Source organism: Toxorhynchites rutilus, chromosome 3 (assembly GCF_029784135.1).
Source record: "Toxorhynchites rutilus septentrionalis strain SRP chromosome 3, ASM2978413v1, whole genome shotgun sequence".
NCBI lineage: Eukaryota > Metazoa > Arthropoda > Insecta > Diptera > Culicidae > Toxorhynchites > Toxorhynchites rutilus.
The window spans coordinates 167,997,609-168,021,425 of NC_073746.1; the positions used below are offsets into that span (position 1 = coordinate 167,997,609).

The 23,817-nt window shown below is 39.4% G+C and overlaps 1 protein-coding gene across 1 annotated transcript in view; it reads right to left on the bottom strand.

Annotated features, from left to right (window-relative positions):
• The window catches only part of LOC129777944 (uncharacterized), a 28,145-nt gene extending 6,790 nt beyond the window's left edge, over positions 1 to 21,355 (bottom strand). The window contains exons 1-2 of the mRNA XM_055784552.1: positions 20,993 to 21,355; positions 9,525 to 10,321 (exon numbers count right to left, since the gene is read on the bottom strand). Coding sequence (XP_055640527.1) covers positions 9,525 to 10,321; positions 20,993 to 21,243 — 1,048 coding nt within the window. The 5' untranslated portion in view covers positions 21,244 to 21,355. The remainder of the gene's footprint in view (positions 1 to 9,524; positions 10,322 to 20,992) is intronic.
• Between the last annotated feature and the right edge of the window lie 2,462 nt (positions 21,356 to 23,817).

Below are 23,817 nucleotides of genomic sequence, written 5' to 3' on the forward strand. Positions count from 1 at the left end.
CTTGAAATAACCGATATAGCGCTTTTTTTCTTAGTTGCGTTGGGGTCATCATGAAAAAACGGGTTTTTTGCTCTAACTTTTATATTTCACACTCTACATACAAAGACTTCTGGGACATACTAACACAAACATTTTGATATGCAGAACTTGTCAATATCTCAACTTCACTCAAAGTTATTGATATTTCTTCCTAAAAAATACGCTCTCTTCAATTGCTTGCTATTCTTTCTGGGGCAAACATAAAAGACGTTTGTTGACCGAATTTGAAAGAACAAATTTCACTCTACATAATATGTGATTTTCGACTATATGTTATTCTTTGTATTTAAGTAAATCAAAATTGAAATGATGAGTTTTTGGGTGAAAACCCATCAATAACATTGAGCAGGATTAAGATATTGATAAGGTATTGATAAGCTCTGAAAGTCGTACGAAGACAATTTTGATGTAGAATTTGAAATATAAAAGTTAGAGCAAGAACCCGTTTTTTTCATGGTTACCCTAATGCAACTTTGTTAAAAACAACTTTGTGGGAAATATTTATTCTTCAGACAAAAACTGTCTTTGACAAAGTTGTTACATATGTTAGTGCGCTCATTTTTATGTTATCAAAAATAGGGTGACCAAAATTGTCGATGAAATCAAAAATCTAACTTTCTTATCTTTATAGATAGAGATAAACATAGTTCGACAATGTTGAAGCCCCAATTATTTTAAACAACTTTGTAGAACAAAACTTTGTTCTATCTTTGAATATAATCGATTTAGCGCTTTTTTCCTCAGTTGCGTTAGGGTGACCATGAAAAAGCGGGTTTTTTTTTTTGCTCCAACTGTAATATTTCAAATTCTACATCAAAACTGACTTCGTACGACTTTTAGAGCTTATTAAGATCAACATTTTGCGATGCAGAACTTGTCAATATCCTAATACTATTCAAATTTATTGATGGTTTTTTACCCAAAAACTCATGATTTCAATTTTAATTTACTCAAACATTTACTGTTTATGTTTGCCCCAGAAAGAACGACAAGCAATTGCAGAGAGCGTATTTTTTGGGAAGAAGTATCAATAACTTTGAGTGAAGTTGAGATAATGACAAGTTCTGCAACGCAAAATGTTTGTATTAGTAAGCTCTAAAAGTCCTTCGAAGACAGTTTGTATGTAGAGTGTGAAATATAAAAGTTAGAGTAAGAAAGCCGTTTTTATTCATGCTTACCCTAATGCAACTTTGTTAAAAAACAACTTTGTGGGAAATATTTATTCTTTAGACAAAAACTGTCTTTGACAAAGTTGTTACATATGTTAGAGCGCTCATTTTTATGTTTTCATAAATAGAGTGACCAAAATTGTCGATGAAATCAAAAGTCTAACTTTCTTTTCTTTATAGATAGAGATAAACATAGTTCGACAATGTTGAAGCCCCAATTATTTTAGACAACTTTGTAGAACAAAGTTTTGTTCTATCTTCAAATATAATCGATTTAGCGATTCTTTCCTCAGTTGCATTGGGGTGACCATGAAAAAGCGGGCTTTTTTGCTCTAACTTTTATATTTCAAATTCTACATCAAAACTGTCTTCGTACGACTTTGAGAGCTTATTAAGGCCAACATTTTGCGATGCAGAACTTGTCAATATCTTAATCATATTCAAATTCATTGATGGTTTTGTACCCAAAAACTCATGATTTCAATTTTAATTTATTCAAACACGAAAAATAATATAGTTTTGAAAATAACACATTAAGCAGAATGAACTATGCTCTTTTAAATGACGTCAATAAACTTTGTTTATATTTGCCCCAGAAAGAAAGACAAACAATTGAAGAAAGCGTATTTTTTGGGAAGAAGTATCAATAACTTTGAGTAAAGTTGAGATATTGACAAATTCTGCATCGCAAAATGTTTGTATGTAGAATTTGAAATATAAAAGTTAGAGCAAAAAAACATTTTTTTTCATGGTGACTCTAACGCAAATTAGAAAAAAGGCGCTATATCGGTTATTTCAAGAGATAGAAATAAACTTTGTTCTACAAAGATGTTTAAAATAATTGGGGCTTCAACATTGTTGAACTATGTTTATCTCTATCTATAAAGATAAGAAAGTTATATTTTTGATTTCATCGACAATTTTGGTCACCCTATTTTTGATAACATGAAAATGAGCGCTCTATCAAATGTAACAACTTTGTCGAAGACAGTTTTTGTCTAGAGAATAACTGTCGAGCGCTAAAAATGCTAATCTCCACTTAAACGCATCTCCTGGACCATTGTGCAATGGAGTGTAGAGAAGGAGAAAGAATCGACACATAAGAGAGTCAGAAACCGTTTTCAAAAACAATTGGACGATCAGAACAATTAGATGAGAAAATAGTTTATTTTAGTTTATGTTTCAGTACAATCATAAAACGGTTCTGTTATTTGCAGTACACCTTGCAATAGTTAGCTAGTATTGTTCTTGGATATTCAGGATGTTCTTGATAAATCTGTCAAAACTATGCATATCTGTTGTAATTCTCTGCATACCGCCTAGACTTTCCACTGTAGCCGGATGTCATCGCAGGATATTTTTCGTAGAATTTGGATTCACTAATTACAGGGAAGAAAAAACTATTTGAAGCGATCGACTCACAGACGCATGGAGTTGGGTCCTTGAGAACTTTCGGTTGCTCAATCATGGAGTCTGCTATTGTGTTATTTGATATTTGGATTTTCGTTTCCGTGATTTCAGCTTTGGGAGTGGTCACTCCATGTAATCCCGTTCGTATTGTTAGATCAGGAATCGCTGTAGTTGAGGTTGTATTTGTAGAGGGTGTCGTTGCGTTTTCCAGTTGTTCCTTGTTATCAGGTTGAGAACGATTTAGGAAAGACGTGTTACAGATATCGTCGTTTATATCTTCAATGTATACTTTATCTCCGAATACGTAATTCGGTGGATCGAGGCTTAGCTGTCCTTTTTGGTGTGTGCAAGGCCACAAGTACACGGATTGCATGAGATTTCCACCATCGGGAGCTCCGTTGGCAGGGAATGTTTCCAGCCAACTGTAAGTTCTATCCGCTGAGTTTGAAATGGCGATTGGATCACACCTACTTTTTTCCCCTACAATGGTCTTGGGTGTTGATGTTTGTTTGATCGTCGAACTCATCGGCGGCTCAACAGTTGTGGAGAAAGTTGTATCTTTTGGCTTGCGTTCTGTCGTCATATCGGATGTGATTGTAACTGGAGCTGGCGTAGCAATTCTTTCATCTGCCTTTATGGTGCTGTAGAATTCTGAAGATGTTGTTTTCCGACTATTTTCTGTACTCGATGTTATTGCTTGTTGAACAGTGCTGGTATTCGTTCGCATATCATCACTTTCAACGGGAGTTAACGGTGTCATGGTTGAATTCAATATAGGAAAATCAGTATTCGTCTCAGCAACAACAGTTTTTACATCCGACTTGCCAAATCCACAGTTTGGTATTCTAATGAAATATTTGTTGCTCAGTATCTCAATTATGATGTTGTTTGTTGTTTGAGGTTTTGGCTCCAATGATAATGTGCTAGAATTGGCATCCGAAACAACGCCTTCCAAGCACTTACTCGTATCACTGTAATCCCGTTTTTGCGCTTGGGACAATCTGGGTTCTTCGTCAGACATAATACTTTCGCAGTGGTCCTCCAACCAAACCAACTGAATGTGTCCAGCTTTTTTCTTGCCAATTGGACAAGTCCTGATTTCCGCCAGCCCTTCACCGATGCACAGCAAGTATTGTGGACTCAGCTTTGCCACTTCGACAAACTTTGCACCATCTCGACATCTGCGCGATCGAACCACTCGATTCAGTCGCCTCGCAGGAAGTTCACTTGCGTCGGCGTGACGGCATCTCCGTAGAACCGAATCGTACACCGTGCCGTTGGTGCATCGAAATTGGAAGGCGTCCCCCGATACGCAGCGGTAGAATCGGTCCACAAATCGCTCGTGACTCCAAGTAACCTCCAGCTCATTGTCCATTCGTGGACAGTTGTGGTTCGGCTTCAAAGATCTGCTATCGACCACATTTGTATTTAGTTTACAGTGAGTGCCGCCCACTAGAAGCGAAAATGTCAGCACGAGAATAGAGCCGTTCATTCTGAGCGTATGTTTGACCCGAATAGTAACTGCGAGTACTGCTTGATGTTTGGTCAGCAGAAGGGCTTTAAAAGCAGAATTGGTGCAATTGCGCTCGTGCCGTATCAATGTGTCACCCATTGTGGGCGGTAGTGATAAGCGAACTCGGCAAGGTATGGTAAGGTCAAATATTGTTTCCAGGTGAAAAAATGTTGCTTAGTTTACGCGAGCTGTAACGTACGTAGAAACAAACGATCGTATTTGCGGCTAGTTGGAAAAATCAACAAAGGCAATTGATATAATCGAATCACGAATTTAAGTAATGGGGAAACTTTTCGCGCAAATCAGATCAAATCTGTACATGAAGTGCGAAATATGGCTACGACCGAATACGTCTGACACGATGGTCAGTTGTCAAATTAATCATATTGTAATATTGTACATTTTATACTGAAGGTTGGATAAAAAAGATATTCTCTGATCTAGCAGTTAAACCCAGCACCAGAATAAAATTTAATTACTTCAGAGCGTATGAATTTTTGGCTTGTAAATTGTAAACACAGTTTATGTGATCTCTAGCCAATTTCCACAGGCCTCTTTTGTGGCTAACTTCTGACTACCTAGCTCGTTCGCCATGGACAAAAACAGGTGGTAGTCACTTAGTGCAAGGTCCGGACTATACGGCGGATGCAAAAGAACCTCCCATCCGAGCTCCCGGAGCTTCTGGCGCGTCACCAAAGAAGTGTGTGGCCTGGCGTTGTCCTGATGGAAGACAATGCGGCCTCTGTTTATCAAAGATGGCCTCTTCTTCATGAGTGCTACCTTCAAGCGGTCCAGTTGTTGGCAGTACAGGTCCGAATTGAGCGTTTGGCCATAGGGAAGCAGCTCATAATAGATTATTCCTTGACAATCCCACCAAACACACAGCAGAACCTTCCTGGCCGTTAATGAGGGCTTGGCCACCGTCTGAGCCGCTTCAGCGGGCTTCGACCACGACCGTTTGCGCTTCACGTTGTCGTAAGTGACCCACTTTTCATCGCCAGTCACCATCCGCTTTAGAAACGGGTCGATTTTGTTGCGATTCAGCAGCGATTCACATGCGTCGATACGGTCAAAGATGTTTTTTTGCGTCAACGTGTGTGGAACCCATACATCGAGCTTCTTTGTGAATCCAACCTTTTTCAAATGGTTAATAATGGTTTGATGACTTATCCCCAGCTCTTGGCCGATGCTACGGCTGCTACTATGTCGGTCTTTCTCGGCTAATTCAGCGATTTTGTCGCAATTTTGTCGACAGGCCTTCCGGAGCGTGGCGCATCTTCGACGACCTCTACACCAGAACGAAAACGTTGAAACCATCGTTGTGCGGTGGAAATGGAAACTGTATCGGGTCCATAAACTGCACAAATTTTATTGGCAGCTTGAGATGCATTTTTGCCTTTGTCATAGAAGTACTGTAAAATATGTCGGATTTTCTCTTTATTTTGCTCCATATTTGCGACACTATAACTCACGAACGACTTAACCAAATAAAACACTGTCAAGTACTATATTATAACGCGCAAAAATACCTTTCCAACAGTGGAGGCGATCTGGCGTAGTGGTAACATCCATACCTCTCACGCTGAAGGTCACGAGTTCAATTCTCACTCCTAACATTCTTCCAAAAATGGAAGCAATAAGTGACGAACCAGCCAAATGAGTTGAAAATCACTATAATGCAGATAAAAAAACCTTTCCAACAAGCTATAGTACGACTCGATACAATGAATACAACTAGAACTACGCGCTTACAACGACACCTCGCGGAAATACCGCAGGACTTTTTTGACAGCCTAATATAAAAGGATTTCTGTCTATCAGTCTGTCTGATTCTTATGGATTCGGAAACTACTGCCGATCGACATGAAAATTGGTATGTAGGGATTTTTGGGGTCGGGGAAGGTTCGTATGATAGTTCGAGACTCCTCCCCCTCTCTTAGGGGGGCTGCCATACAAATGAAACACAAATTTCTGCATTACTCGAGAATTAATCAAACAAATGAAGCGAAATTTGGAATGTGAAGGTTTTAGGGTGCAATAAATGACTCTATGGTGGTTAGATATTCCTCCCCCTCTCTTATGGGGGGACCGCCATACAAATGAAAGACAAAAAAAACAAAACTAATCAAGCAAATGGAGCCAAATTTGACATGTGAAGGTTTTAGGAGACACGAAACATTTCTATGGTGAATAGACACTCCTCCCCTCTCCCTGAGAGAATAACTCGAGAACTAATCAAACAAATAGAATCAAACATAGCATATAGAGGTTTTAGAGATCCTCCTCCCTCTTTGAAGGGGGCCTTCCATACAAATGAAACACAAATTTCTGCATAATTCGAGAACTAATCAAGCAAAATTTGGGATGTGAGAGTTTTTGGGTACGAGGAATGTTTCTATGATAGTATGACACCCCTTTCTCCTCTGGAAAGGAGAGGGGGTCTCATAAAAATAATGAACATATTTCAACCAAACGTGACAATTGAACATTTTCGGAAAACTCTGAAGGAAAATGGGAAAATTCGAGAAATTCAATTCGCATGTGTTCTTCAATTACATATCTCATGAATGTGCGCTTAGTAAGAAAACGTCAATGTGATAACGAAAAATAAATTTTGGACGGGACGAAGTTTGCCGGGTCAGCTAGTTACCTATATAACTGAGGGTGTATGTCATTCCCGGCCAATTGGGAGTAGATTCGCTGAAGAAAGTAGAAGGTCGAACTTAGTTTGCCTCCTTAGGTGTTCCTTCGGACGTCATAAGTTTGACTACGATCGTGGTCACTCCTGCTATGGTCATCTCCGCTGCAAAAAAAAAAAAAAAGTTCACCTCCGCCGGGTCCTGACGGCATACCATCGCTCTTGTTCTGCCACTGCGCTGCTGATCTAGCCGAGCCACTTTTTGTCATCGTAACCCGATCACTCAATGATGGAGTATTCCATGAAATTCGGGAGGAGTCTTTCATGTTTCTTGTCTTCAAAAACTGTGATAAGCGAAACGTCAGGAACTATCGTGGAATAACAAGTTTGTCGGCTGCGTCCAAGTTATCTGGGATCATCGTCAGTGAAGTTATTCTTACTCAATCCAAGAGTTATATATCGACCGATCAGCACGGTTTCATGCCCGCCAGGTCGGACACCACGAATCTGTTGAGCTTCACCAACACCTGCATTACTACTATGGAGGACAAGGTTCAAGTCGATGTCATCTATATCGGCTTTCGATGGGATCGTCCACAATATACTTTTGGTTAAACTGTAACGTCTCGGATCATCTCGGTGCCTCAAGGAAGTAATTTAGGCCCTTGTTGTTCATATTATTTTTAATGACATTGCTGCGAAATTAGGGTCGAACTGCAAGTTCATGATTTGCTGATGATTTGAAAATATTCGGCGTGATCCGTTCAGCTGAAGACTGCCAACGTTTGCAATATTTACTGAATGTGTTTGTTGACTGGTGCCATCAAAACAAACTGATTATCAACGTTCCGAAGTGCTCCGTTATGTATTCCATCGTTTCAAAAGTCTGTTACAGTTTGATTACTGCATCGATGGTGCTTTGCTTGAAAGGCAGACTTTGAGCTCGAAGATTTATTAGAAAGACTGCCTAAGAAACGCGTTCTACACATATTCGTACACACAATGATTCCGTGAAGTTTTGGTCAGGTTTGGTTAGCTGCCAATGTAGTAGAGGCACATTTCAGTGGTATCGTTACAATGAGGTCGATTTCGTCGAAAAAGATCTTAACCTACACAATTGCTCCCAGTTTCGCCGAATAATATTAGACAATTGCCAGAAGAGAGCCGAAAATGAGTGGCAATGTGAAAAGGCTAGCTTCGGAGTTGAAGAGATGGTGGAATAAAATGCATGGCCAGATTGACCACCGGAGTATCCGGAAACAAATGCGAGGCATCCACGGAAAAGCTCACGATTTAAACGAAATCAATTCGGAGAATTTTGTTTTTTTTCATGAATTATTATTTTCATTGAAATAAAAATTTTAAGTACACATAATCTCAATTTTATCGAGTTATCTCCAACAGAAAAAGCTTGTTAGTTATTGAGAGATTATTATTACTTGTGAATCACTGTAACAATCAAAGTCATTTTATCTAACAGATCATCATAATTTATTATTGCTTCTAGCGAAATACGCTCACATCAAGGCTGATGCTGATATTGATAAAATATTTTCGCTTTAAAAGGGCTTTTAATTATGTATCTGTTCATCAGATAGCATTCACCGAGCCCTGCTTTTGTACCCTAACTACCATGAAATTGCATCGCCAAAATATCCCTTTCAGCCCGGTCGAGGTGAAGTGTCAATGGTAGTCTGGAAAAATTCAGCTCATTACCCGGAAACCGTTGTGCGATGAAGACCAAGTTGTTTTTCTTCCCCTTTTCATTGCCCCGTTGAATGAGCAAAGTTGGGCGACAAATTGAAGACCTCTCCACTTATCTGCTTCATAAATAACGTCGGCCTATATTTTTATTTTTTTTCCATTTTTTGGTACAGACTTTCGTCTCCTGTTTCGGTGCTGTTTTGCATAGAGTAGGTGTATGTTTCTCAAATTCGAGATCTGCTTGCCCTGGATGTGTGTTGCTGAGGGGAAAAACTTAAACTTCTTGATAACAGCGCCACGACACAACTGCCATCCATCTTCTATCGAGGTTCAATGATGATGGTTCGCTCGTCGCTTTTATCTCAATGGCCCTTGAGTGAACCGTTCAGGCATATGCATACGAGAATCTGGAGCTTCGAGGAAATGCAGATACACTTGAGATTTTCTGATGTTAGGCCGTAAATGAAGTGGTAAATGTTTCGCAGCTGAATTTTCAACGTTGGTTGAATGAAAACCGACAGAAAAGGTTTTTTTTTCTTTTAGGATTGAAGGGAGGATACCCATTGTGATTTTGTCGATGATGATTGAAATTTTAAACCTTCGTTCGCCCACGTGGATGGCAGTTTTTCATATCTACAGGACGCTGTGTATATAAGTGCTCCTGCTTATGACAAGGATTAAATTTCATCTTTCGCTTTGTCTGGATAACTCTCAGGAAGTGCAGTGGCGCGTGCTTTTGAGAAATGATTGTATGTTGTCTGCGTTTAATCTTTACGTCTTTGAATCCCGTGCAAGCTCTCGAAGTTCGCGATTTAGTGATAACGCACACTCTCCGGCTGATGTCTGAGTGATTTAAAAACAAAAGAAAAATGCTGGTGTAGATGAATGAGCTAATTTAGAAGACGGATGGTAGGCACTTTGCTTTGTGCGAGAAAGCTGAACATAAAAATCTGCTGAACTTTCTTGAATGAAAATTAGATGAAACTGCGATTTCGCTTTTCCTTCAAACATTACGATGAGATCTACTGATACCTACAATGATACTACTTACCACTTGGCTGATCTGCATTTAAGATAACGTCGTACCTCTCACCCGAGGTTGAGATTAACGTATTAATTTCGATCGGATGCAGATTGAATGAATCGCTTCCGACAATCTCAAGGGTGTGATTCGCAATTTGCAACTCTAGTGGACATACGTGACTGGCGGCGTTGATAAAACGGAACCGATAACGATTGCTTTCTCGCACTCGGAATACCTCCAGCGGGACGTTCATCTTGGTGCCATCAGACTTGGCAAACGTTCCCTTGCCATTGATGAGAATATTCTTTGGTAAAATTCTATCGGTAGTTGGCAGTCCAGGCATGAACATTTCCGCATCCACGTGCATCCAGTCGGAGGCCACAATCGTATGCTCGGGTAGGTCGAAATCATACCGCAAAGAGTTTGGATCTTTTGATTTCGGTTGACGGATGATCATAGCACCGTACAGACCATTTACTTTATGGTGACCGGCGTGTGAGTGATAGAACTGCGTTCCAGGCTCGCTGGCCCAAAAAGTGTAACGAAAAGTACTCATAAACTCGATTGGACACTGTGTGATGAATGGGACGCCGTCCATGAAAGGTGTTTCTCGTTGATGTAGCCCATGCCAGTGTATTGTAGTTGCAGTACCACCCATGGCATTCACCACATCAACAACGATCAGATCATTCTTGCAAACATGTATCGCTGGTCCCGGTATTTGTCGATTGATGGACATAACACCACGCTCAATGCCGTCCGCCGTAAGGCAGGCGTGATGGTAGCAGTCGGTGTGGTTCCCAATGGCACAGTTTTGGCAAGCCCTGTAAACCGGGTGTACAACAAAAAAAAGTTTTAGTATGTAATAATGTAGTACTCAGGGTTCCAACAGCCGTTTCCCCTCCAGCATAACTCAACAGCAATTTGAACGTATAGTTGCTACCTGACTCTACAACTCGACTATCTCATTTCCTTCTTCTTCGTCTAATGGACCTCATTGCATATTGAAGTGACTCCCCTCAAAATGAATTCGTTTCTCTTTTTCATATATCACGTATGCATGTATCGATGTTTGAGTTCAACGTGATTTGACATACACTACAGGTAATGTAACGGCGAGCAAGCTAAGCCCCCGGTTCAGCCGTCAGTGAATCACCCAATGATAACGAAAGCGAGGCGGTAGATCGAAGCAATGCGTCGGAGTAGAGCGATCTATCATCAAAACGTTATCTGGTCGAAGCTGAATTATTGATAGTCCTTTCTTTATTCAAGTGAAGTCTATAGATTTGAAAACATCTATTATACCAGGCACTATTAACTGTTGTCATTCTTAGTGCAACCGATTATTTGTATTGTTAGTGGATTCTTTTGTATTTTATAGCTGTTGCTAACTCAAACAATTTATTCATCAGAACTGCTCTGAGCATTGAAGAACAGGAATAACATAGAGGCATTAGAGAGGAACTCAAACATTTGTCCTTCTGGTAGTGATCACCAAGATTGTGAGTTTAATGATAATCTGAAGAATTTTTGTAAGCTAATGAATTGAAATTTGTAACATAAAGCACATCAATAAAAGGTTTGTACTAAACGAACTTGGTTTCACAACAAACCTTTTAGAATCTTGACATCGTCAGGATAGGTAAGAATGGAACCTCCGGCCATGGTTGCCACTCGTGTAATCGACCTGACACGGCAGATGCGATGGTCGCGTGTGATAATTGCAACTTCTGGTACCATTTTGGATGTGTCGGTGTAGATGCGAGCGTCGAAAATTACCACTGGATATGCCAGCAATGTCAGGCTAATGGGGTGGCTTCATCCTCCAATGTCGTTAGGGACAAAAATGAGAAGCTGCAGGTTCTCCCGGTCGAGGATCATAATGATCGATCTAATAAAGGAACCATTAGTAGAACGTCGTCCAGGAGAATGAAAAAGGCGGTCGACATCCCACTTCGGTCATAGTGCGGAAGTGCAGCGTCTAATGCACGCTCGGTGGTGCTTGAGGATCAACTCAAGCTACTAAATGAACAGGAGCTTCTTCAAGAAGAGGAACTGAAGCAAAAGGAAGAATCGGGACGTCTTGAGTTTGAGGAAAAGCAGCGGCAAATCGACGAGCGACGACGACGTCATGAGGAGGAATCGAAATTACGAGAAGACCAGTTAGCTAAGCAGAAGGCTTTGCAGGAGGAAAGGTTACGGCTGAAGAGAGAATCGATTGAGATTCGTCAGGAGTTGGTCAGACAGCAAGCCCAGATGAGGAAGGTGGATCAATGGTTTCGGGTTCTAAAAAGTGCCCAATATCCGTCGGAAACAAGGTGCAAAACTGGTTGAAGGATAACAATAAATCCAAAGATGGTGTGATAAAGGATCTCGCGATAGAAGGGACTCAAGCGCCTCTACAACCACAGTTAATAGCTGCAGCTCCGGGAGATCCGTCCAACCAGCTTGCCCGTCAATTACGAGAGCCACTACAACCACAGTTGATAGCTCCACCTCCGGAAAATCCGTCCAACCAGCTTGGCCGTCAATTACGAGAAGTTTCATTGAGCGAATTAAACCATCGTTCGCAGTCGAACAATCCACCAGTAAATCCTGCATACCTTCAAATTGCAGCTCGTCAGATCACGGGCGAAGATCTCCCAGTTTTCAGCGGAAACCCGGAAGACTGGCCGATGTTTATTCGGATTTTCGAAGAGACTACGGCTGCATGGGGATTTTCCATGGTGGAGAATCAAGTTCGGCTTCAGAAGTGCCTACGGGGCAGTGCTTTGGAAACTGGTCGCAGCAGGCTCCTGTTTCCAGAAGGAGTTCCCCACGTTATAAAGAATCTAGAAATGCGTTTCGGTCGACCGGAATCAATTATCCGTTCAATGTTGGACCGTATCCAACGTCTACCATCCCCCAAGCCGGAACGATTGGAGTCGCTGATTGATTTTGGATTAGCTGTCCAGAACTTGGTCGTTCATCTACAAGCGACCAGACAGGAGAGTCACCTGAATATTCCAACTCTACTACAGGAACTCGTAGCAAAATTGCCAGCGCAACTAAAGCTGGACTGGGCTAAATACAAGATGCTCAATTCAACAGTGACACTCGCCACCTTTGGATCCTTCATGGAACAGTTGATTCAAGCATCAAGCGAAGTATGTTTCGACATTCCCCAAGCATTCCCCAGTCAAAACTCTAGACCGGAAAAATCGAGAAACAGGGAGAAAAACGTAGCGTACTCCTACTCCCATGAAAAGCAAACTGAGGTATATCATTCGTCAAACTCGAAACGTATTGAACATGCAAAGAAACCAATTAAAATTTGCCTGTTTTGTAAGGAATCGGGTCATTGAGTCACCGGTTGCAATGAATTCGAGAAAAGAAACGTTGAGAATCGCTTGAAATTTGTTCGGCAGAATAATCTTTGTCGGACTTGTTTGAATTTTCACCAGAAATGGCCTTGTAAAACTTGGCAGAATTGCGTTGTGGAAGGATGTCGGGAGAAACATCATTCTCTCCTTCATACTCCAGTATCTATTGATCCAGTACATTTATCGAGCAGTCATTCATCTATGACCAACGATCAAAAGTTTCTTCCATATTTCCGAATATTGCCAGTGGTTTTACACAAAAACGGAATGCAGCAGCGGGATGAAACAAAGGAACTCTGCATAGAAAGAGCGGAGAAAATCGAATCAGTTTTGGGAATGCGATGGTATCCATATTACGATGTCTTCTCGTATGCGTTGTCTCCGAGAGCGGAAATTTTAAAGATAATGGAGCCTAGGTTTGGCTAGGCTAGGTTTGTTTGTATCGTACAAGAACATTACTCACACATATAAAATAGCGTGCAGTTTTGTGTTCAGAAACACTTACAAACTAGTGAATTTTGTTGATATAAACCCGTTTTTATGAATGTTTTTTCACAAAATTGAAGTCGGAGAAAAAAAATGGTTTAGAATTCCTCCTAAACTGCACGCTATTTACTAATACTAACTCGAGGATCTATATAGCTTACCTACTAACTGTATAAGTTTGTTGGTATGAATTCACGGTGGGTACACAATAATCCGTCCAATAATGGTATAACTACTTTTTTGCATCAGAAATCAAGTTTTCGTTTCACTTTATATGGACGTAAAATGTGTACGCGGGTAACGAGATTCGTGTCAGGGAGAGTAGAAGTGTGGATTGATGTCAGGTTGAATGAAGAGGCAGATTTGTATTCATTAGTCGCGTCAAATAGAATCACCATTTGCTAGAAAGTTCAGTAGTCATCCTCACTCGTAACGCTCGTCAATTCATTTTCTAGTTAATTCAAATCATGTTGACGGCGAATGCCGAAGTAGTCCTAGTAGAAATGAACCTACTGAGTGGAGAGTCGATTTTCATTTTTCATCCTCGAAGATTTCGGGCCCTAATTGTTATTCTTCGCAATCGCAACTACTGTAGAACACTGCTAGGATGAATCAATTCATAGTATAAATTACTAAAACCTCGCAAAGTAAAAATTTAGAAGCTTAGCTTTGGTGTTGTTATAATCAGAAAATGATCGAGAACTATCGGAGAGTGAGGCGTAGCAAGAATATTAAAAACACTGCATTTAAACGCAAGCGAACAATTCTATTTTTTTTCAGGCATCAATTTTTTTATAGAATTAGTTTATACTTCAACAGTGATTTCATTACTAAGCATCTTCTATTTTAGAGCACCTTATTTATTCATCAGCTTTTGCAAACCACCATCGTAGAAACCTAGTAATATTCCCAATACTACATTGATGTCTTGTCGAATGGGAAAGGTTTCTGGGATTCAACATTGCAGCAACCTTGAGTGTCGAATCATTGAAATCGAATCTATTTATCGTTCACTAATCAACCCCACACTCGAAATGCCTGTATTTATCTGTATTTAAGGCCAACACATTTTTTATCTGTAGCATACAGAATCTGTAACTGAAAATTCTTGTTAAATTGTTGCTGTTGTTAAAATCGCTCGACGTATGCCGAGGAGTAAGGCATAGTGAGATTGTTAGAAACAAGGTATCGAAGCGCCGGAAATGCGAACGAACCGTTAATTCTTTTAGGCATTCAATTCTGTTCACTAATTCTGCAATTGTTTGTTTTCTTAAACGGAGATTTGCTTCGGAAGCAATTCTACTATTAGATCTATGAATTCGTGTTCCAGATTTTGTAAAACCCCATCGTTGAATTCTGGAAGCGCTTCCTATAAAACGTTGATGCTTGTTTAATTAGACAAGTTTATGGGAATCAATATTGCAGCAACCTTCTTTCGCCATTTTTTTTCGAGCAATCCATTTTTGTCCGATAGCGATTCCTTCATTCCAATTATAATTTGTTTCTTAATTTTATATTAGGCTGTCAAAAAAGTCCTGCGGTATTTCGGCGAGGTGTCGTTGTAAGCGCGTAGTTCTAGTTGTATTCATTGTATCGAGTCATACTATAGCTTGTTGGGTATTTTTGCGCGCTATAATATAGACTTGACAGTGTTATGTTTGGTTAAGTCGTTCGTGAGTTATAGTGTCGCAAATATGGAGCAAAATATAGAGAAAATCCGACATATTTTATAGTACTACTATGACAAAAGCAAAAATGCATCTCAAGCTGCCAATAAAATTTGTGCAATTTATGGACCCGATACAGTTTCCATTTCCACCGCACAACGATGGTTTCAACGTTTCGTTCTGGTGTAGAGGTCGTCGAAGATGCGCCACGCTCCGGAAGGCCTATCGTCGAAAATTGCGACAAAATCGCTGAATTTGCCGAGAAAGACCGGCATAGTAGCAGCCGTAGCATCGGCCAAGAGCTGGAGATAAGTCATCAAACCGTTATTAACCATTTGAAGAAGCTTGGATTCACAAAGAAGCTCGATGTATGGGTGCCACACACGTTGACGCAAAAAAAAACATCTTTGACCGTATCGACGCATGTGAATCGCTGCTGCATCGCAACAAAATCGACCCGTTTCTGAAGCGGATGGTGACTGGCGCAAACGGTCGTGATCGAAGCCCACGACCACGACATTAACGGCCAGGAAGGTTCTGCTGTGTGTTTGGTGGGATTGTCAAGGAAAAATCTATTATGAGCTGCTTCCCTATGGCCAAACGCTCAATTCGGACCTGTACTGCCAACAACTGGACCGCTTGAAGGTAGCACTCATGAAGAAGAGGCCATCTTTGATAAACAGAGGCCGCATTGTCTTCCATCAGGACAACGCCAGGCCACACACTTCTTTGGTGACGCGCCAGAAGCTCCGGGAGCTCGGATGGGAGGTTCTTTTGCATCCGCCGTATAGTCCGGACATTGCACCAAGTGACTACCACCTGTTTTTGTCCATGGCGAACGAGCTAGGTAGTCAGAAGTTAGCCACAAAAGAGGTCTGTGAAAATTGGCTATCCGAGTTTTTTGCCAATAAGGAAGCGAGCTTCTATAACAGGGGTATTATGAAGTTGGCATCTTGTTGGGAACAAGTCATCGAACCAAACGGCGCATATTTGACTTAAAACAGATGATTGTAACTAATTTTATGAACAAATGAAAAATAAAAAAAAATACCGCAGGACTTTTTTGACAGCCTAATATTTAGGCACGTTATTCATTCCATCATCATAAAGCCTGTCTACGTTCAATTTAGGACACTTTTCTTTCAGTGTAGTTTATGAAATATTTCACTAATCAATGAAATATTTCACTTACATGACAGCTGAAACCCTCCTCTTTATTTCGATGTCCAACATGTTTACATTCTTCTTCAGTTTGGTAAAATGGCGTCGAATCAAGTGGAAGTACGCAAACGCATTTGCGTGAACGGCAGCGAAATCTAACACTGTCGGTACGCGATCTCGTCAAAAAGCTAAAACTGTCGAAGAGTACCGTGTTTAGTGTGTGCAAATCGTTCGACCAGCGCTTAACTGTGGATCGGAAGGTTGGAAGCGGAACAAATCGATAAGTATGCTCCCGACAGATGGACCGAAAGGTGGTTGCCTTTATTGAGAAACATCCCAACCTTTCAGTTGGAAATGTGTCTCGAATGGTTGGAAAATCAAAATCATATGTACAAAAAGTGAAGCAGAGGCATGGACTGAAGCATGAAGCAGTCTCAATTCCCCAAAAAGTACTTGGTTTGACAGGCCGTATGCAGTTGTGACCGAAAATCCAAATCTTTTGTCTATACCGGCACTATCAACAAAGATGTCTACGAGAAGGAATGTCTCCAGAAGCGGTTGCTACCATTCATAAGAAGCCACGACTCTCCAGCGTTGTTTTGGCCAGATTTGGCCTCTTGTCACTATGCAAAATCCATACTGGAGTGCTATAATGCACATGAGGTCAAATATGCGCCAAAAACAGCAAATCCACCTAACTGTCCAGAACTTCGCCCAGTGGAAAAGTACTGGGCTCTGATTAAGCGAAAACTATTCGAAACTAAGAAGAAAGCGAATGGCATTAATGATTTCAAGGGGAGATGGAGAAGCGCCGCCATCAGCATATCTGAGGATACTGTACGGAACCTAATGGCAGATGTTCCCGAGAAAGTTCGTGAATGTGAATTTTACAAACAACGTAATTAACATCGAAGTAAGCTTTCCTTACATACAAGTCTATTTTACTGAAATAAACAATCGGTTTTGTTGTATTACGTGAATTTTCGTTTTACTGGCATCATCTTGGTGTCCGAAATTTGACGTGGTCAGGCTTTAAAAATCTGAAAACGCTTCAAGTACATCTTTGATGCTTAACATATTGGGAATGTTTCTGGGATTTAACATACCAAAAGCCTTGAGGGCCCAATCAACGAAATCAAAAATTTACCTCATTTATTTTACCAACTTCTTCTTCTTGAATGGCGTTGACGTTCCCTATGAAACTTTTTGCCGTCTCAACGTAAGCATTAACTAGCGTCATTTATTAATACTTAGTTGAGATTTATTAAGCCAAATAACACGCCTTGAATGTATTCCGAGGGGCAAGCTCTAGTATACGCGTGACCACAGTGCAAGTCGAAGGAAATTTCTTTGTCGAAAAATCCCCCGCCCAGGACGGGATTCGAACCCGAACATCCGGCATGATGATGTGAGACGCTAACCACTCGGCCACGGGTGCAATGTTTTACCAACTCCATATGTTATGAATTTATCATTTCGAAAAATCTGCACCTATCTGTACTTTTGCACAAAAATCGGTAATCTGTACCGTATAGAACATGTGCGAATAACATGGAAAAAATGGTATCTTTACAGATAAATCTGTACGTGTGGCAATACAGGTCTCAACACGTAAAGCACCGGTCGTGTGTAAATTAATATGTTTAGCGTCTGTCAATATTGTTTTGATGTGTTGAAAATATGTTTCATCGCCAGGCTTAAAAATGGAAGCAAAAATGCTATTCAGAATTTTTTAATGCAATTTAATAAACAACACGTTATAAACTGACGAAAAGAAGCTTCTGATGATTATCGAATATGTCATAGGAAAAAGTTTCAAATAAATTACATAATCTAGTGCAACGGTGCAACAATAAAACCGGAAATTGATAAAAGCCACGATTTCAGTTCTAATCTCAATTCATGATAACTACAGGTAAACTTCGATATAACGTACATTTCACTTTCAAAATTGCACGTTGTATCGAATTGTACGTTATATCGAAGCATTATAAAGAACTCACAAACGTAGTCTATAATAGATTATTGAGTTGCTGTTTTAGTAAAGTTAATGAATAACTTCAATCAGAAAACGAAGCCAGCCTTTCTCATGATGTTTCCCTCCGTACTGTTGATTAAAGCTTGATTCATTCAGAATCCGGAATCACAAAACCAACTGTATTTCAGGATTGATTGAAGGTACAAAACTCGATTTAGCATCACAATACAGATAGTTCATTGTTCTATCAGGAAAAAAGAATATTGAAATTTTTTTTTCTTTACACTTTGGAAATGTGTACGTTATATCGAAGTAAAATGTACATTATATCGAGTGACGTTATATCGAAGTTTCCCTGTATTCTGTTTGTAGAAATACATTTTGTCAAATATCTTCTTCTTCTTCTTATTCAGTGTTGAAAATATTTCATTAAAACGTGACGTTTGTCTAAATTTCCGAACAAAATATTTTATCGATATCTGCTTCGTGTATATCTAACCCGAAATAATATGTTTAACAGTCAAAGAATGAAGCAAAAAGTGAAATTTGAAATAAATTTCATCAAAATCCCTTTGTAGAGGCGTATGGAGATAATGTGAAAGCCGCTTCAACACGTTCGATACCAACGCGACGTTTTTGTGTTACTTGCGGGGCTCAACTTGCGGATAAATTATTACATGAAGATCAATCTTAGTTTGCAGACAACTTTTACATGATCTAGTAATATTTTCTTTAATTTAAAGACGAATTGATAACAATAACACATGCCAATGTCATATAATAAGGGTTTCGGTAAATAAATAAAATGTATAGTAACAGTTCGGCTGAAAAGTTCATAAGGTTGACGTCTAGATGGCGCCTCTTGCAAAAATCTACTTAACAATCACAAAGCACCATCTTTCAATGGATGCGTGTCAAAATTTGACAGCAATCGGTCGATTGGTTCGTGAGTTACAGCATTGAGAGTGAAGCAACTTTTGTTATTGTGAAAAAAAATTGAAAAATCCGAATATCGTGTATTGATAAAGCATTGCTTTGAATTGGACTTCGAATTGTTTTCGCATTCACCGTATTCTCAAGCTCTGGCCCTCAGCGACTATTTTCTGTTCGCAGACCTGAAGAGAACGCTCGCTGGTAAGAAATTCAAGACCGATGATGGAGTGATTACCGAAACTGAAGCGTATTTTGAGGAGAAACCGAATGAGTTTTTTACAAAAAATGGTATAAAAATGGTATCGAAAAGTTGCAAGATCGCTATAATCGCTGTATCGTCCCCGAAGGCAATTATATTGAACTAGCTGACCCGGCAATCTTCGTCCCGCCCAAAATTTATTTCTTGTTATCACATCCACGTTTTCCTACTAAGCGCACGTTCATGAGTCCAATCGCAGATCTGTTCTACCCTTTGAAATTATTTTTTAATATAAAATTTCAGTACTTCTACCAAAACTCGACATTATAATATCAGATTATTTTCAGACAAAATTCTCGTGCAAGATTTTTCATCCACTTGCAAATAACATATTTCTCTGTTACATGGAATAAATGTTTGATACAGAAAATATGATAGAATGTTTCATATTTCTCCAGTTTTGCTCTTATCAACACATTCGACGATCCATTTTGATTTATATAGATAGAAGACGATATAGGACTGCGTTTTATTACATCAAAATCCATTTTCACTTTCGAACGAAGATCAATTTCGTTACCGCAAACATCAAATGGAGTAACAACGCTTGTCAATAGTTAATTGTACAACACATGCGAATTGAATTTTTCAAATTTTCCCATTTTCCTTCAGAGTTTTCCGAAAATTTTCAATTGTCATGTTTCGTTGAATAATGTGCATTATTTTTATGGGACCCCCTCTCCTTTCCAAAGGAGGTGTCATACCATCATAGAGATATTTCTCGTACCCAAAAACCCTCTCATTCCAAATTTTCCTCCATTTGCTTGATTAGTTCTCGAGTTATGCAGAAGTTTGTGTTTCATTTGTATGGGAGTCCCCCTTTAGAGAGGGGGGAGACGTGTCGAACTACAATAGAAACATTTATTGCACCCTAAAACCTCCATATGCCCAATTTGGTTTCATTTGCTTGTTTAATTCTCGAGTAATGCAGAAATGTGTGTATCATTTATTAAAAATGTTTTACTGTGTTACCCTATAAACTTTTTAGCCGAACTGTAATAGACATCATATTAATACGGTTATGATTTTATGTTTTTTCTACATTTTTACATTATATGTAGGTACTTATCGTCCCCCTAAGAAAACCAATTCTTAGTCAAACATCCTCCGGGATTCTCGCTGTTTGTCGTGCCGCATAACATTGATTATATAATGACACACTACTAAAAAATGTGTGGCTGTTGATTTTATCATTATTGTGGCTTTTTTCATTATTTTTTGAAATGATGAAAAATTACTCTTTATTTTGCAGTCGGGGTAAGAAGGACCACCCGCAGGGTATAACGGACCATGACGATGTAAGATGAACCAAGACTATTTTTAAACAGTTTAGTCTAGTAGAAAAAACAGGAACAGTGTTGTCTGAAGTACTACATGTTTTAGAGTTGTTCATAAACAACAGAGAAACTTCTGTAAAGGTCATCCATATTCCACGTGCAGAGTTCTGAAAACATTCGTGAAAAAAATATAAAATGTCTGGAATCTTTAATCGTCCATTGTCTACTCGGCCGTGTTCCTTGCAGCACGTTTTCTCTTCGTAACACGAGTCTTCCCCGTCTTCCCCTACAAACTAATCTCCCACAATATTATACATCTACGTTATCCCTTCCTAATGCGGCAAGATGTCTTAGAACAAGAACAATACTTACGGTCCCATGGCGTGGTAGTGCTCCAGCACCCACTTGAAATAGCATACTCGCGGTTGTGTATCCTCGCAGCTTCTCATGCATAGCTCACCCGGAAATGCTACCAAATCCACCGGAAATGTCTGGTTCCGGAATAGATGTCTGTATTTGCTGGTAGCATTGTCACTTACGGCACAGGTCATACTAAACAGACACACCAGAAGCCATTGGACTTGATATCGCACAACACTCGTTCCTAGAAGGGAAGTCATCATTTCTGATTTCGGTTTCGCGGAGAGGCTTATTTGTGGATGATTCAGAACAAAAAACGGGAAACTATTTGAAAATCAATCGATAGAGTTCGCGGTCCTAGCCTACCTCTGCTGATGATTGGTATGCACTAAAATAGTCTCAGATCTAAAAACATTTATTTATACCACGCAAAATGTAACTTTGAGTTAGAAGAGTTGCAGAAGGATTAAGTTGCATCTGTATCTGAACAGCCTTGTCATTATATGTTTACCTGATGGTCAACCAAACGTAAGGCGTTGCGTTAGTTGATTGAGGGATTACACACATTAATCTGTTCGGGGAATAGATATCACTTCTAGGTAGAGCGGCAAACCTGGAAAACAAGTAAACAATCCCATTTTAAAGATAATGGAAGCCTAGCATTAAATATTGTTTATGGAATATTACACACTAGACCACCAGTCGACTAGACAATAAAGAAATGGTGACTGTAATGGTTGCTTCATTGCAGTTTTCAACTTGATTCGTAACGAATGCGATTTCCAAGTATTCCAATAACTATGTTTGCAACTGAGAATAAGTTCTTTGGTCGTCAACATGTATGACAACATATTGTATCACGCGAAGTTAAACGAAGTTGGGCTTGTAACACATCCTTTATATACTTGTATTCCCAGACCATGTGTTACACCAGTGGAAACTAGCAATAACAACTATCTCAATTTTTCCTGTGGTTGGTTAAATGAGTTCCGATTAGCACCTGGCAAACCCATTGCTGCTATTGGAAGTTGTAAAAATAGGATGCCTGAATGAACAGCTGGTATTTATACGTGTAGCTGGAGCCGCAAAAACTAGAAGTGAGTGGCTGTGATCTCCACACTCTATGGCGTTAGTGGATGAAAATATTATTTTGCAATAAATTCTACCGTGTGCCAGTTGAAGAAAGTATTCACAGTCTGTGGTAATAGTGTTCACTTTGCTCGAGAAGAATACTTCGCAAATAAGGTGATTATTCGCAGAAGACTTTTTTGTTCAGTACAACATTGGGCGAATGCTCTCAACTGAAAGGTGTGCAATTGAAAATGTTTTCTCTCGTGCAACTAATTTGATTGTAGGTGCATCTGAGTCCGGATATATCTTCTCGAGGTACACAAACATTATTGTCAAGCACATTAGTGCTGCAGAACGTTGAATTATTTAGATCCTAGAGATAGATTTTCAAACTTGAAGCTTCAACCAAAATTTTATCTTTTTCAGAGAAATTTAGATTGATTATATTATTTTAGGTTGGGAAAAATGTAATCCATTATTTTTGCGGTGAAATTCAAAACATTTTTAATATGCTTCGGATTGTCCGATTTTAGTCAAATATACACAGTTTTGTTGTGAAATTCGATGCCATTCTAAGGGTAGTTTCATAATGCCTTTCTCATAGAAGTTTTGGTCTTTATTTGCGAAAAACTCTGGCAAGAGATTTTTACAATCTTCTCTTGATCCCAATTTCTGATCACTTAGGAAGTTTTGCAATGCGAGGAAAAGATTATCGCTTGGTGCCAGGTGCATTCAACGTCCCATATGCTCCGTGAGTACGTGAAACTAATTTTGATCGCTACTAAACCTAGATTTAGCAAGAAATGAACATTAAGGAAACTTTTCAATGAAGATCAAATGAAGCTGTTAACGGGAGAAGTAAAAAAAAATGAAGATGTGGTCCAATGAAACAATATTGAACAATTTACAAATTCGTTTTGCGTCTCAAGGAGTATATGACAAGCTCATTCGAAGAGGCTTAGCATTTCCTTACACCCGAACTCTACTCCGTAAAATTTAAGGAGTTCGTTTCAGTCCTGGTATATTTTTATTGTTATTATGATGTGATATATTGCAACTCAACATGTTGAGTTGTATGTCTTTTCATTGCACGAGTAACATCATACCGGACATAATTGAATTCGACTACGATTATACAAAATTCGATGTTTTATATCGCCGTTTTTTTTCTAAAAAATGGGTGGGTTATATCTATGATATAAAAAGCAAGATTCACGTGGGACTACCATTGTCTCAGTAATCATTTGTTTGTATTCATTAAATTATTGATTTAATGAAACAATTTTCGAATTGAATTGAACTCAACATATTTGCTGTTTAAGTAAAGAATTTGACAAACGCCATGTAAAGTAAGGCACCTTGGTTTTGATGGCTGTGTTAGGGAACATATGGCGATGGGAACAAAAGGTTTTGATGGCTGTGTTGGAGAAACCGTAGATCGGACCAATCAAAATGGGCCAGTTAGGGCGTGTAGATAGCTAAGGAAAAATAACATTTTATTAATTGTGATAGATGCGTAGAAATATTTCCTATCAATTTATGCAAACATCTTTCCGATCTATTAATTCTTTGTGATCGTTTGTCTGCTTTCAGCCACCACATCAAAAAACCATGCTAATCTTGTATTTTACTCAACCTTTATCAAGTCAAGTTTATGCTTTTCCTAAACGAAGCTTGATGCCTAGTGAACCTGTTCACGCATCAATATGGTGCTGCTATGAGTAATAGATAACGGTACTCAGTATCAAACAAAGTAGTCACCCACA